Here is a 16,501-nt window from a genome sequence, read left to right as displayed (position 1 = left end):
ATAATAATCATCTTCTATATTTTATTCACTTGATTAAAAATTATATTGGTTCTAAATTTAACCCAGAGGTTAAATTTCTTTAATGGGCCTCTAGAAATAAAGCATATAAAATTAATATTAATGAGAGAGACAAAAAACAGCAAACTGACTGGAGAACATCTTACCCCCTACACAATTGTAAATTATTAGTTTGGTGCTCCAGTGTTTCTCCTTTCTCCTTGCAGATGAATTTTCATAGGATATAATTATTGATATTTAGAAAATAGAAGTCTTGGAAATAATATAATTCAAGTAATATATTCTTAAAGATCCATAAGCAAGTTTAACTTTTTATGTGGCTTTTATTTAATGCATAATAGTGATTTTTCACTGTGAAGCCATCTATATTATAGAGTGACTTTCCTCCTGATATTTGGCAAATTACTTTTTGATAACTATAGTTTCTCCTGCTTTTGTACCTTTTATCAGTGTTTTCCTAGGAAGATGGAAATCAGTATATCAGAAAGCCAGCAAGTATACCATCATCATAGCCTATAAGTATAGTATCTAAATTTAATTAGTTTTAAGAGTTTATTTTTAATATTTATAAATTTATTTGAAGTAATATTTATGATTTTAAATTCTTACTGTTCCCTTTGGCTATCTTTACACAGTCCAGTTTCATTTAAAGCATCTTTCAACCTGTAGTATTGAAGATTTTCCTTTTTATGTTTCCCTTTTTAGTAGTTATATTTCTTTAAGTTTATTTATTTTGAAAGAGAGAGAGAGAGAGAGAGAGCAGGGAAGGGGCAGCGAGAAAGAATTCCAAGCAGGCTCTGCACTGTCAGCACAGGGCCCGATGTAAGGCTCAAACTCACAAGCTGTGAGATCACCACCTGAGCCAAAACCAAGAGTTGGACGCTAAACCAACTGAGCCACCCAGGCACCCCGTTTTTCAGTAGTTATAAAGAAAGGAAGCTCTCTCAGCATGATTTGTGGAGTGGGAGGTTAGGAATTAGTATATATTCTTTTAGACTAGGAGTCAGGACACCTAGTTACAAATCACTTACATAAAATATAGCCGTGAGTGTTATCTTGAGGAGGTGGAGGAGTAAATTTAACCTCCTTGGCCTTGCTATTTTCATGCATAGAATGTTGGAGGAAGAAAGGGAGGGTGGACTAGATCATCTTTAAAGCTCCCTTTAGCTCTATGAGCCTGTGGTTCTAAGGACAGTATTTGGAGAAAAGAGCCTGATTTTTCCCCCCACCAATTTCCCCTGAAATCATGGGGGAAAGTAACCTTGTGAAGTGAGTCAACACAGTGCTAATTAATGGACGTTATGAAATCTTGATTTTTTAAAAATTTTTTAATGTTTATTTTTTTCCGAGAGAGAGAGCGAGCGAGTGAGCAAACAGGTGAGGATCAGAGAGAGAAGGAGACACAGAATCTGAAGCAGGCTCCAGGCTCTGAGCCATCCACCCAGAGCCTAATGTGAGGTCGAACTCACTAACCATGAGATCATGACCTGAGCTGAAGTCGGACGCTTAACTGACTGAGCCACCCAGGTGCCCCAAAATCTTGATTTGTTTTAATGGAAGGTATAGCCCTGGACAGGTCTTTTATTTTTTAAATTTGAAAGAGGTAGATATGGGTCTCCTCTTTGGAACAGTCATAAACTTAAAATGCTAACAACCAGATTCAGTTAGTCTGAGAAAGACTGGAAGAGAAAAAAAAAACGAGTGTTTACCATTTGCCAAGTATTTTCTCACAACTCTGTAGAGTAGGTACTTTCTTATTTTCCAAATGAGAAAATGGAATCACAGATCTTCACCAATTTGCCCTATATCACATAGGTAATAGAGCCAGGGTTTAAGTCCAGGTAAATCTCAATGAAGTACATGTTAGCAAAGCTTGTTCCATTATCCCACATTTAAAGCTGGAATTGCTTAACAGAAGTGTGAGAGAATTAGGAGGGTGACTTTATTTTTTTAAGTTTATTTATTTATTTTGAAAGCCAGATGGCAGGGCAAGGGGAGCGCCAGTAGGGGAGGGACAGAGAGAGGGAGAGGGACACACAAACCCTAAGATCATGACCTGAGCCAGAGTCAAGAGTCAGAGTCAGACGCTTAACCAACTGAGCCACCCAGGTGCCCCTCAGAGGGTGATTTTAAAACTGGAACCACCTAGGGAAATCATTATTAAAGGACAATTGGCAGCATTTCATTGGGAAAATATTTCCAAAGGAGGAAAAGAAAACCCCAAAATGTTGAATATTAGTAAAAAGTTAAGTAAAAACTATTTCTTGTGATTCATATTAAAGAGATGCCTAAATATAAATTTTATATGATTCATTCAAGGTATCATTTTAAAAATCATTCATTGGGGCGCCTGGGTGGCTCAGTAGATTGAGCATCTGACTTTGGCTCAGGTCATGATCTCATGGTACATGGGTTTGAGTCACGTGTCGGGTTCTGTGCTGACAGCTCAGAGCCTAGAGCCCGGCCCGCTAAAGATTCTGTCTCCCTCTCTCTCTTTGCCCCTCCCCTGCTCGTACTCTCTCTCTCTCTCTCAAAACTAAATAAACATTAAAAATATTTTTTTTAATTTTTAAAAAAATCATTCACCACATAAACAAGTTTAGTCAGTTACATTTGAAATAAATAGATTTAAGAATTTTGGTAACATTTAGCATGTGCTTAGCCATAAGAAATGTCCAAAAGGTACATGAAGGAGAGAAATAGAAAGAGGTGGGAGAATACCAAGATTTAAAGAAGCTTAATTAGCTTACGACATCTGCAGAAGGTCTTCTGCCAGTTTCAAAACAACATCTTTCATAGGCAAAGGGTAACTGGTTGGTTCTTCCACTGATGAACTAGATAAATTGTTCATCATTTACACCTAATTAGTCAAATCCCCTAGGATTTCTTAGTTTTGAGCATCATAAGCATTATAAGAAATGATGGGAAACATACTTAGTTACGATTAAAACGTGAAACTAGCTTCTAAAATGTTTTTAAACAACAATGATTAGCAGAAAATTAAAGGAGGCAAAATGAGAACTATTGCAACATATCAAGACTAGATCAGAACCAAGAGAACTATTGCAACATATCAAGACTAGATCAGAACCAAGAGATGAGTTGAACAGAGAAGAAAGGGCTTGGGGGAGCCATCCTTGGGGAAACCAGTTGGCCTCAGAGTGTCCTTTTGCTATTAGACACTTGGATTATCCTCAAATATGCCCTACTCCATTGACTTGACTGTGAGGTTGCTCTGGCTCCCATTGGTTGACATTTGGAGACCAAGTGAAGCCAATGTCACTTTGGCAAACTAAGCAGGAGAGAGGGAACTGTTCAAGTCAGCTCTGGAATTAATTAATTGGTTTTAAAAAAAGAAAAAAAGAATAAGGAAGAATGAAGGTTTTGATGAAATGAAAGACCAGATTTGTCTCTGTTCCAGAAATAGAGCCATTTGAATTACATGTCCTCCTACTGTTTGACCCTTAATGAAAGGTGAACAAATGATCAGATGTATTTCTGTGGACTCTTCATTATTTGGAAGATGATTAACTTGAAACTCATCCAAGCAACTTGCTTCTTTTACTTTCTTTGGGCACCTGACTTTTTTGGCCATTTTTCTCATTAATACTACCAAAGGGAGATAAAAACTATGAAGTCAGTTTTTATTATTAAAAGATGTTACAACAAATGGCGTATTAGGTTTGAAATGAAAATATTGCATAAAACAATATCTTCGTTCTTTGTGGCAGTTTTAAAATGTGCTTTATTTGTATCCTATTGCTTCCATGAAGTTGCTAGAATTAAACTCTGTATACATAACTAGATCCTTCTGTATTTAAGCATTTTAAAAATATTTTGGGGGGCACCTGGGTGGCTCAGTTAGTTAAGCTTCCATCTTCGGCTCAGGTCATGATCTCATGGTTCATGAGTTCAAACCCCGCACTTGGCTCTCTGCTGTCAACACAGAGCCTGCTTCAGATCCTATGTCCCCCTCTCTCTCTGCCCTTCCCCTGATTGTGTGCATTCTCTTTCTCTCAAAAATAAGGAAACATTGAAAAAATCATTAAAAATGAAAAATATATATTTTTATCCTTCTGAACAAATTAACTTTAATATAAACCGTGTAACAGTTATATATAATTAATGGTGAGATTTTCTTCCTATAAATAACAGATACCTGCTTTAGCTTATAATTGCCAGTTTTGAAGTTCCTAGTTTGTGTAATAATTGCTCAAAATTTTGTTTCCAGAGGCACAACTAGAGTATGTCCATGAATTTTTATTATCTGCATGACTGTACTGCCTTTTCTAAACATTTATCTTAGAATATTAGACTTTCTCTATGCCCTAACCATTAATGAAACTATTTAGAGCTCTTGTCAGACACCTTAATTTGTAATCAGTAATGAACAATATTGAAAGAAGTGTAGAGATAAATATAGTCAACTTCTGCTTACCATTTTCAGAAGAAAAGATGAATAAAATAAGTTTGTAAAATGCCCGTTAGTCTTTATAACCACATTGCACATTGTGCAGGTGGGCTAAAGAGGTCTTCAGAATACATGTTAAACAGTCAGTGGTTGAATTGAATATCTACAATTGCCAAATATTATGTTATAATAAAAGTGAAGGTGCACAACTCTTCTGTTAATAAATCGGTAAGTCAGGAGCCTACTGGTTGAGAATGTCGTCTGGAGTCAGACTGCCTAGGCTTGAAACCTGGCTTCACCACCTTGGACAGACTCCCTAGCTTCTCTGTACCTCAGTTTCCTTATCTCTAAAACAGAAATAATGATAGTTTATACCACATAGGCTATTGTGAAATGAATAGAAAACAATTAAAACAGTCCCTGGCACATGCTAACAAGTAGGTATTTGTGATGATTGTGATAGAGAATGATAAGTTATGACTGTTGTATGTCCAAGTAATATATATTATTTCTTTCACTGTCTTTTCCCACTTTATTCTATCACAATACTTCTATGTAAAAAACCTAAAACAAAATTTAGTGTTTAGCTCTTACAAATATACTTCAGATCCTTTATTAATCTGATGTAATTTTGTTAATGCCTAGAGAAAAATGATGGCAAGGATCTTGTCCTCTTTTAACTTCTATAATAACACCATTAGATATACCTTCCCATAAATAATGAGATAAATATTAACTTAAAAAGTGAGTATGGTATACACTTGCCACCAGTGTAAGGTTGAATATTACCATATGGTCATAGGCAACAACTACTAGCCAATTTCTTAATTAATTTCTAATTGCACTTCTGTTGAGGTTAGTTATTTATTTTAGATGAAGTAATGAACTTTCATTTAAGGAACTAGAGTTCACAGGTAAATACATACCTTTTAAATTATATTCATTTTGTTTCACATTAGTGATCCAGGCTCAGCCATTTTTGGAACAGATATCAACATTTTATTTTTTTTATTTTCTTAATGTTTATTTATTTTTGAGACAGAGAAAGACAGAGTGTGAGCAGGAGAGGGGCAGAGAGAAAGGGAGACACAGAATCTGAAGCAGGCTTCAGGCTCTGTGCTGACAGCTCAGAGCCTGACGCAGGGCTCAAACTTACAAACCGCGAGATCATGACCTGAGCTGAAGTTGGACACATAACTGACTGAGCCACCCAGGCGCCCCTGAACATTTTAGGCAGAAGACATTACTGAAATGACTTCTTAATTCAAACCTACTCAGTGTTTTTTTAACGTTTGTTTATTTTGAGAGAGAGAGAGCACATGGAGTAAAGGGAGAGAGAGAATCCCAAGCAGGCTTCCGCTGTCAGTGCAGAGCCTGACATGGGGCTCAATCTCACAAATTGTGACATCATGGCCTGAGCCTAAATCAGGAGTCAGGCGCCTAACCAACTGAGCTACCCAGGCACCCCCAAACCTACCCAGTTTTTAATAGTACTATCCCATGAACTTTTCTTCTTCTTGTTTTTATTTCTTACTTATTTTCAATGGCAGTACATGTACATTCAGTTATCTAAATATACAATTAACCTAAAGGTATGAGAAATTAACATTATAGTAACTGTCTACATAAGTGCTAGAATAAGTGCTTTTCTGAAAAGATCTTGTTGGTTCTTTTTTTTTAATGTTTATTTATTTTTGAGAGAGGGAGAGACAGAGTGCAAGCTGGGGAGGGGCAGAGAGAGAGAGGGAGACACAGAATCCGAAGCAGGCTCCAGGTTCTGAGCTATCCACCCAGAGCCTGACTCAGGGCTCGAATTCACGAACCATGAGATCATGACCTGAGCCAAAGTCGGACACTCAACCAACTGAGCCATCCAGATGCCCCTATTGGTTCTTTTTAAGTCCATTATATTTTAGACTTCAAGTTCATTAAAACTCGTATTTTTTTTATTTTTGAAATCAATATTTTGAAATGTAAAGCACTTGTATTAGTAAAACTTCATGTAATTATTTTCCCAAAGAGAAAAGTAACAGAATCTTCATTAGAGAGGAAAAAAGGCCATTCACTGAATCATCTTTTTTTTATTTGCTTAAATAAAAATATTTTAATATTTAATTTTGTTTTAAGTGTATTTATTTATTTTGAGAGAGGGAGCAGTGGAGGGGCAGAGAGAGAGAGAGGGAGAGAATCCCAAGCAGGCTCTGCACCATCAGCACGGAGCTGGACATGGGGCTCAAACCCACCAACCATGAGATTATGACCCGAGCCAAAACCAAAAGGTGGGCATTTAACTGACTGAGCCACCCAGGTGCCCCCATTTATAATGTGAATATTTTCTTGTGATATTTTTTTCCCTTCAAGTCTATCACTATCCATAATTTAAAGTTTTTGTTTGCTTTTACAGTTTATACAATTTCAAGATACCTAGATAACTTTAAATTGTAATAGAGTGTTTCCATATTTAATGTGTTTTTTTTTTTTTTGAGAGAGAGAAAGAGAGTGAGAGAGCATGTGTATATGAGGGGAGGGGCCGAGAGAGAGGAGAGAGAGAATTCCAAGCAGGCTCTACACAGGGCTCAGTCCCACCAACCATGAGATCATGACCCAAACCAAAATCAAGAGTTTGACACTTAATAGATTGAGCTACCCAGACATCCCTAAAATGGACTTGTTTACATGGAAAATGGAGGGCTGCTTGGGTGGCTCAGTCCCTTAAGCATCTGACTTCGGCTCAGGTCATGATCTCGTGGTTCCTGAGTTCAAGCCCCACATCGGGCCATCGGGCTCTGTGCTGACAGCTCAGATTCTATGTCTCCCTCTCTCTCTGTACCTCCCCACCTCACGCTCTCTCTCTCTCTCTCAAAAATAAACAAACATTAAAAACAATTTTTAATGGAAAATGTAATCTCACCCTCTTTATTTGGAGGAGGATGTGCCACACATTACCTCTTAATTATTGATATAGAAGTGATTGGATATAATTGTTAAAATTTCATCAATAAAAATGAAGGCAGGAAATACAGGGTTCCACAAAAGAGCTGGAGAAAAAAGTTTACATTAACAGTATTCTATTACTCATCTGTCTCTAGTTAGTTGTACTTGAAGTGGCTCTGTAGAAACCTATTTTTTATTGTGTAATTTGTTTCAAGTACAATATGCTAATAACCAGTATTTGAATTTCCCATTATAACTTTTATTTTGCCACAGAACAAATAGTAAGAATCGTTGGGGGAGTGAGCTGTGTTCTTTCTTCAGGATATTGAATTACCATGCTACATTTTATAAGTTTTACAGGCAGTTTACTTAACAAGTAGTTACTTGATTAAGTTGAGTACAGGCTTCTTCAGCCAAACTTTAGAAACCAGAACATTCAGTTAGGAATTTTTTACTACTTTAAAGACATCATTATTGAATAGGGATTCATTGGGCCTGTAGCATTTTGATAGGATAAGTTTTTTTGTGTGTAAATGAGGTTATAATATACTTGAATATTCCAATATTCTAGTAACTTCACTTCTTTTTATGATGCTGTCTTTTTCTTAGGGTATGTATATTAAATCAACATATGATGGGCTCCATGTAATTACTGGAACTACAGAAAATGTAAGTATTGTAACATTTCAGATTTTGGTGTGTGTATTTCTTTTTATTGTTAAACAACTTACTTACCACACATAATTGAGGTTGACTTCTGAGGACATGAACAGATTAGGAGAAAAAACTAAGTAAGACACATTGAGTTAGTAAGTGCTGGTTTGGAGAGAATTTCAGTCATTTCATTTAGTTTAGAATAATTGGTTACTTAGAGTAAATCAGATGTTTTCTGTTTACAGCCAGGTATTTGCCTTTTTTAAGTATTTTCTGGTTTATGACAAGTTATTGTGACATCTGAAAGAATCCACTTCCATCTGTCAAATAGGTTAGTTATGTTAAAAAAATTTTATATAAGAAAGAAGCATCAGATAATTCAGGCTTTCTGAATACTGCATTATAATTCAGCTTAATTCATTGGAGAGACAGCATGGTATAGCTCACCAGTTTTCACAGTGAGGTCCCTCTCTGGATCAGCAGCATCACTCTCCCTTGGCAACTTGTTAGAGATACAAATTCTCACACCCCACCCTAGAACTACTGAATCACAAATTCTGCAGACCACCCTGTTTCTTATTAAAAGAGAGTATGTTTTAACAGGTGATTCTGAGACATGCTCAAATTTGAGAACCTCTGCAAGCCATGGGTCAGAGTCCCTAGACCTAAGTCCCACAATTAGTTCTACATCTTAATGGCAGTGTAATTTTTGGCAAGTCACTTACCCTATCATTGCTTTAGTTTCTTCAGCTGTAAATTGGAAATATTATCTGCACTACATACCTCATTAAGTTGATATGAAAATCAAATAAGCTAATAAATGTGTAAGGCTATGCTGTAAAGAGCTACAGAAATGTGAAATGATCGTGTTGAGCCTGAACACTATCAGTATAATAGATTTGAATAGTGTAATAAATCATTATTCCCATATTTGTTTGTCCCAGATTTCCATCTTACTCTTAAGTAGGTGCTGAGCTATGAATTGTTTTTCTTTTAGAAATTCTGACTAACTGCATATTAATGCTGTGTTCCTTCAAAGACTGAGGCGGAGTTAGTTAATCTCTGATTATTATAGATCTCAATATCTTCCCAGCATTTTCTTTTTTAAAAAAAATCAACATTCTCTTCATCTAATTCACTTATTAATCATTTATTGTTTTTTTTTTCTACTCATTTCTCTTGGTTTCTTGAGAATAGTGAAACACATTATATAGATTGCAGTTGGATTCCTGTACTGGTTTCACATTTGGTATTAAATATAAGTTATATGGGATCAGAAATATCAGTTATATGCTTATTGTCAACCATTTAAAAAATTTAAATGCAGTGATATACTGTAAACTCTACTCCTGTCACTGATTGATCATTCTCATTTTTTTGTACATCCCTCTGACCCTTCATTTATTCATTTGTTCTTATAACAAACTTTTGCTTCATGTCTGCTGTGTTCCAGGCAAGGGGCTAAGTATTGAATTTTTAAACTAAACTAGCTTGCTGTTCCTAAAGAATGCAACTAGGGGTTTATGTGTGTAAACAGGTAGTGAAATTTGCATAGACAGACAAAGGAAAGAATCATAAATGCTGCCAAGTAAAACCAGAGAGGGAATCACAGAAATGTTGATGTGGAACTATATCTTGAAGAAATTGATAGGAATTCATCTCTATATTGTCTGAAGTCTATAAAAAAGTTAAACACTATGTACAGCTCATATTAATTACTCAGTAATATTTGGTAAATTGGTGAGTGATCACAGAAAGATTGATTTTGTGAGTAGTTCAGATATGAACCATATGTTAATGGCTCATCACTTAATTCTTTATTCTTGAAAGTATTTCATACTTTTTGGTATCCTTAGTCATTTATCATTAGGAGATCTGTGTTGAGTCTTAGTAAAGAGCTGCTCACTAAAGTGGTTAAGTTACTTTGCTTTGCTCTGCCCTAGTTTCTTAATTTTCTCATAGGTAAAATGAGAAGCTTGCACAAAATGATCTCTAGAGTCCCATTTAACACTGAAAGTCTATAATTTATATTATTCCCTTTTTTACTTATCTGTGAAAGAGGTTGGTTCAGTTTCTTTCAATTTTATATACCAACTATCATTTTCTTTTTACACCATGACTAGAGCCATTGGCTTGATGTGTTTCTTCTATACTCTCCTTTAAAAAGATCAGTTATGAGTCAGATAGCACAGGAACTGAGTATAGTTACAACTCTGTTACAGTAATGATTTACAAACTTGTCAGAATTACTGCATCATACTTGTCTGATTTGGTAATAAGCCTACCTTCTAAAGGTGCTATGAAAAAATACATTTTTTTCTTGTTACAATACCATTCTTAGGGTTGAGTTAATATCCTAGATGAACTACCCTTTTAAGAGTTTACTTGTATTATAACTTGAGTAACTGGATTTGTCTGAGATATCATCTTACCTTGAATTCTGGCCTATGACAGATAATTCTTTAGTGAATTTCAAAATTTGTTGAATTGAAGTTAATATTACTTCAAGACTTCTTTGTTTTGAAATAATTGGAAATTGGAAATGAATAAGAAATAAACTGCATATCACTTTTCAAGTAAATTTTAACTTTCAATTATTTTAGTTATCTATAGAATACAAACAATATATTAAACACTTGTAGTCATTTGTATTAGCTTAATTTTTTAAAGAAGATAATTGAAGTCTTGATCTAATTTAAAGATGTGGACTTACTGTAGTATTTTCAGGGAAAGGAAATGACTGATAAAATTTGTGTTTTTTATCATTTCCATTATGTTAAATTTAGTCACCTGCAGATCGGTGCAAGAAAATCCATGCTGGCGATGAAGTGATTCAAGTTAACCATCAGACTGTGGTATGTATAATTACCTTATGAGTCAATGGGAGGAACTAATATAAATATTTGCTAAAGCTTTAAAAGAATACCAATTGAAATAAAACACCTGTTGTGTACAAAATGACTGAACAGCCTTTCTTAAGATAGCTGAATGAATATTCATATTTGATACAAGGTAAGGCATAGTTTTTTTAAAAGCATGGTTTTAATATAAGGCTTGGAAATATTGGTGTTGACTGAGGTTACATATGCATTTCTACATGGGCAGGTATGGGATAACGTTATACACCCCATGAACTGAGATAATAATTTTGGGATAGAAATTAATATAAATGCATACAAATTCAACCTTTTCTTGATAAAACTTTTTAACTTTTACTTTACAAACTATTGAATTACCTAGTAGGTATGTTTTGTAACAGCATACATTCATTCAACTACTTTAACATTGATTTGTTCACTGAAGTGTCTGGTAGAATGGTTTATTTTAAATGTCAATTTTTTTTTAATTTTAACATTAATAGCTAAATTGGCTCTTCATTTCCCAGAAGGAGACTACAGTTTTTGTTTTAAAACTGTTGCACTTAACTAAATAAGTTCCTAAAATTTTCTTGCTCTGTGAACCTCATGAATCCATTTCTAGGCTAAGATCTTGACAGCGGCACTTTTGTGTCAGTGTTAGACTTTCAAGGGCCATTTTTCTTAATGTTAGGTTTAGAAAATGAACATCGTGATTTTTCACTTTGGTTTGTTTTCTGCCTCAGTTGATTTACTTACTTCTTCTATATCTGCCAAAATAAAGTGTATTGTTTAAAACAAATGAAGTTAAAATAATAATTATTAATACAATAAGCTTCACTTGGAAAAAAAATGTGTTTTTGTGGTAAATATTTACTTATAGCTCACTAATCCTTTAGAATTAATAATTATTTCTTATTGTACCCTTTAACCAAATTTTTTTTGCCTATTCTAGTCATAGAAGAAACTTTTAAAAAGAAAGGCTATATTTTGGGGATAAGAAGACTGGCGTGAAAAACTCCAATCTTTCTAATTGATACTAATGTCGAGGCAGAAGCCATTTCATTTTTGGCTTTGAGTGAACTGAGAACTTTGTGATATTGTAGAGAGGCTCCTGAACACTGATAATTAAACTTATACTGTTTCTTCAATGAATTCACTAAGTGAATAAAAGTTAATAAAAGTTTAAAAAATTAAACGTATAGGTGTAAGGTTAATACTAATTAATGCAGAATTTTGGTAATCAGCAAACCTTTCCACACTATGACAATTTTGATAATGAGAAAGTTGTCATTACTAGAAACTATACAAAGTGGTCGTCCTAACTAAAGTTTCTTGTCCCCTCGACTGAGGATTTGGGCAGTGGGATAAAGCAGGTACTCCAGTAGACAGGCAACTTCTTCCTCTTATAATGTTCATGCTGCCTCCATTCTTGCAATGTGACCGTAACAAACATGACATCTTTTCAATAGTTGGACCAGTATCAAGTTGGTCAATCCTAAAAGAGTAGAAATTAGTCTCTAATGAAAAATAAAATTGTTCAAAGGATACTCTTTGTGGAGCAAAGATTCTGATGTTTACAAATGAATATGAAAGTCTTTAAAGGACTACAAGTGAACTAATAAAATCTATATGGATTGGTAATACGTAAATACTGTGAAAATGTATAAATACATCTTTGCATCACAGGAATATTCTAGAATATTGAAAATGACAGAGAATGATGGTTGGGGAAACTTGCTTCTAGTTTTTGCTCTGAAATTGACTTTTGGCTTTAAGCGAATCATAGTAACTAGTTAAGCATCACCTTACCATTTCATAATAATAATAACCATAGCCAACACTTACTGAGTTCTTACAGAGTACCAAGCATCATGCTAAGTACTTCATGTATTTTATGTCACTTACTACTTAAAATAATTATATGAAGAAAGTATTTGTGGAAATTGAGACTCAGAATGTTTAACTCACCTGCAACTCAAAGCTCTCTGACTCCAGGGCCTTCAATTTTGTTACATTCCCTCCCCAAACTCAAATTATAAAAGTATTAAACAAAGGGGAAGAATTCTAAGGATCATGTAAGTAAAACTCAGGATTCAGTGAGAGATTAAGCAGGGGTGAAAGGTAAGAAATTTAACTTTATTGTTACTTCCTCACTCCTTTCTTTCAGATAGATATGTAAACACGTGTCACAATGCCAGGCACACATTAAGAACTCAATAAAAATTAACTTTCCGGCCTCCCTTCCTCCCTTTTACCTACAACAGCTATTGGACCAATTGGAGTCATATTTCTTGGCAAACTGCTACTAGAGCCTACAAATTGATTCTTGGGGGTAACAGAGACATTCCCTGACAGGAGAATACATTGAATTCCCTGAAAGTAGACTTCCTTAATAACGTGATCAATTACCAGATTTTCTTCTTTACGTTCAAATGAGAAGCATATTTATGTAAGAATGGTGCATTGTATTAAAGGCAGCCTAGTCTGCCCTCTCTTGCTGTTGCCTCCTTTGTGGTCTATACAATGCTTTTAACTTCTTACTAGATAATATACAGAGGTGATAAAATGGAAGTTATCTTGTTTTTGTTACTATAAAATGTTTGGTAGGTAGATAAATTAGTTGAAATAGATATAAATTATTTGTAGTCTACAAAGTCCCCTTCTATCCCTACATTAATTAACAGAGATATTCGGGGTTGGTTATGATTTAATAATTATGTTAAGGTATGACCTAAAACATTGGAAATACTTATTTAATATTATTTTTTAATCCAGTGATTAATTGACCAGTATAGTGAGATATTGCCAATATTGTTCCAAACCAATTTAGACCTAATAATGAAGAGTAATGTTCAATCTTATATTTTGAATGTTATTACCTCAGTTAGTATTTTTATGTAATTCTAAAATTTTCTACTGCTAAAGTTAGTAATGTACAATATAAAATCAGACAACTTTTCTTATTTTAAAACCCATAGAAAAGCAATTTGAAATTTTTCCCTAAGGATCTGAGAAAGTTGAATAACTCACAGATGAATTCAAATACTATTTTTTGAAATTGCTAGTATGGTATATCTTCAAGATGTCCAATTAGGTGTATGTGTTTTCTAGCTTGCTCTTTTTTTAAAAAGTATATTTTCTTATTTGAAATGAAACTGGAAGTTTTATGTCCTTTTTCATATTGCTATATTCTTTATTATAAATGGCTTTTAAGCTTTTCAAATCAACACACTTCTGTGGCTGAGAAACTGTGGCTGCCAGGTAGAAAGAAGAAAAAATCATGAACATCCAAGCAAAGCAGACTGAGTCCTATTGCATGTCTTGCCCGCCAGTGAAGATCCAACTCCTCACAGCTGCTGGAATCTCCCAAGATTTTTTCCACTTCATCTGCCACTACATCCCTCTCTCTGGGAGATACCTCGGCATAGTTTGAACCAGCAACTCTGCCCTCATGATGCACTTTTAACACGTTTTTTTAGCTGATGAGACTATAGTTATTAAATCTATTTGGGCATATTCCTAATGAATCTGTTAAATTTTATGTTAATACTGTTTTTGGTGTGTAAGTGTTTTAAAGATTCTATCCATACTAAAAACAAGTATTTTCTTCTTACAAATATCAGTTAAAAGGAGTGGGGTATGTGGTGGTTGAATCCAGCCTTTGGAAAATTTCCTTTCATTTTGTGTAAATATTCAAACATATTCACTATTATTTTGAAAGGTCTTCTGGAACCTGACTACCTTCTGGCAAGAAATGGTTTAATATATGTGGCTTATAAAGGCTACTGGGATGGAAAATAACTAGGTTGGGATAGTAAAAAAGATAGACATTAGTAAATAGCTGGGATGTTGGACACTGATTAGTGAGAAATGGAAGATGAATTCTATGAGCTAGTGGTCTTTGTTACCCCCTAAATGGTAAATAATTGCTCAACAAGATTTGCAGATGGTGGCAGTGGGGGCTGGGGGAAGGAGAACATATTAAAGAACTATTGAATCATCTGGAAAGGTCATTCTAACTTCATTTATATAATTCTCAAAGGTGTCTCCCTTATTCTATCTTATTCTCACCTCTAGTCTCTCCTTTTTGACTCTGTCCTCACCCTTTTGTTCCTTCAACCCCATAACAACAGGAGAGTATTGTTTAAAAGGGAAGCCAGCATATTCAGAATGGATGCAGAATGTGGTGGCCCATTAAAGCCAAGCTTTCCCTTCTCCTCCCTCTCACCCTACCACCCAGCCCCTGGACTTCCACAAGGAGTGGCTTAGTCAGTGAAATCAATACCATGGTATTGACTAACACCAGATGTGCTTTCTCTCTCTCTCTCTCTCTCTCTCTCTCTCTCTTTTAATTTACCAAATCATTGTCTTTATTTTTTAAGGTTTTTTTTTTCTAATTCCATTTTCTTCTCCTTTCCTTTGCCATCCTCATCACTTCTCACTTGACTGTTTCTCCTCCAGTCTTCACATTGTTCATTTTTTTTATTCTTGCCTATTTTCTTCTATTCTTCCTTCTAAGATGAGAAAGTATTTACCTTATAATTCCTTATGCCCAATATATTAAAAACTGAGACCTCAAATGGTAGTATTTCTGGTGCACCTCATGTCTTATCCCTGTAAACACAAGATGTTGCTGGAATACAGAGATTGAATATATTAGCATGGTTTTTCACATATTGCTAAATGAATGATTATGATAATACCATAAAATAACTCTGTTAGGATTTTAAGGAATTGGTATTCTAAAACAGGACGTGAATGTTATCTTTTCTAAGGGAAAAAAAATCATGAAGAGTCATTTACCAAAAATTAAAGGAAACAGTGCATCATGGATTTTAGTTACTCATAGTAATATTTAATTTCAGATCACCTTATATAATAAGTAGTTTATGAGGTTATAATAGATTTTTTCTTCTTTTTGGCATTAAACATTGTAGATTTGATGAGAATGTGTGGAAACTGGTTTCAAAGTTCCACATATTGATTTAAGCTATATATTTTATTTTGCCTAGAGAAATTAATTCATTACTTTATTATCCAACATAATACTTTATGTGTTTTCTATTACCAACTGAAATTTATTATATTAAGTTTTATATAAAGGAGATAATTTGTATGATGCCTTAGTAATGATAACTTCCTGTTAACCAATTTATTTTTTCTGCAGATTTCTACATCCTGACATTTTTTTCTTAGCTTCACCAGGAAAACATAATTGCTTTTGAAAATGGTTACTCCAGTTTGTTTTTATTAGTAGTATACATCTTTGGTTTCAACATACAGTTAATATGATCTCATTATTTTTACATGCAATTTTAAGAGATTTTTTTATAAGTGATTATTTTGTGTTTCAAATGTATCTATTGGCTGATGTTCTTACTTACTAAGCTTACTAAGTGTGCAGCTCACTTGCAAATCAGTATCAATACCTGCAGCCCTTTTCCTACCCCTAGCAAAAAGGCAAAAGTCAGCCAGTCACAATTGCCTCATTCACTGTCTGTCTATAATAGAGGTGGGCAATTAGTAGATAACATTTAAGTGCCTGATAAAGGACAAAATTATCGCATGAAAGGGAAACACATTAGAGTATCACAAAATAGGGAATTCAAGAGATAATGATAATAAT

At 34.4% G+C, this 16,501-nt stretch overlaps 1 protein-coding gene across 5 annotated transcripts in view; it reads left to right on the top strand.

Moving 5' to 3' along the window:
• Positions 1 to 16,501, top strand: part of CNKSR2 (connector enhancer of kinase suppressor of Ras 2) — a 297,465-nt gene that overhangs the window by 146,557 nt on the left and 134,407 nt on the right. For all 5 annotated transcript variants that reach the window (XM_081793473.1, XM_081793472.1, XM_081793475.1 and 2 more), the window contains exons 7-8: positions 7,973 to 8,032; positions 10,804 to 10,872. In XM_081793473.1, the coding sequence (XP_081649599.1) occupies positions 7,973 to 8,032; positions 10,804 to 10,872 (129 nt within the window). The remainder of the gene's footprint in view (positions 1 to 7,972; positions 8,033 to 10,803; positions 10,873 to 16,501) is intronic.

Source organism: Panthera onca, chromosome X, assembly GCF_046562875.1.
Source record: "Panthera onca isolate mPanOnc1 chromosome X, mPanOnc1 haplotype 2, whole genome shotgun sequence".
In the NCBI taxonomy this organism is placed as follows: Eukaryota; Metazoa; Chordata; class Mammalia; order Carnivora; family Felidae; genus Panthera; species Panthera onca.
The sequence above is the reverse complement of the archived record's forward strand: the minus strand, read 5'-3'. Positions and strand labels throughout refer to the sequence as shown.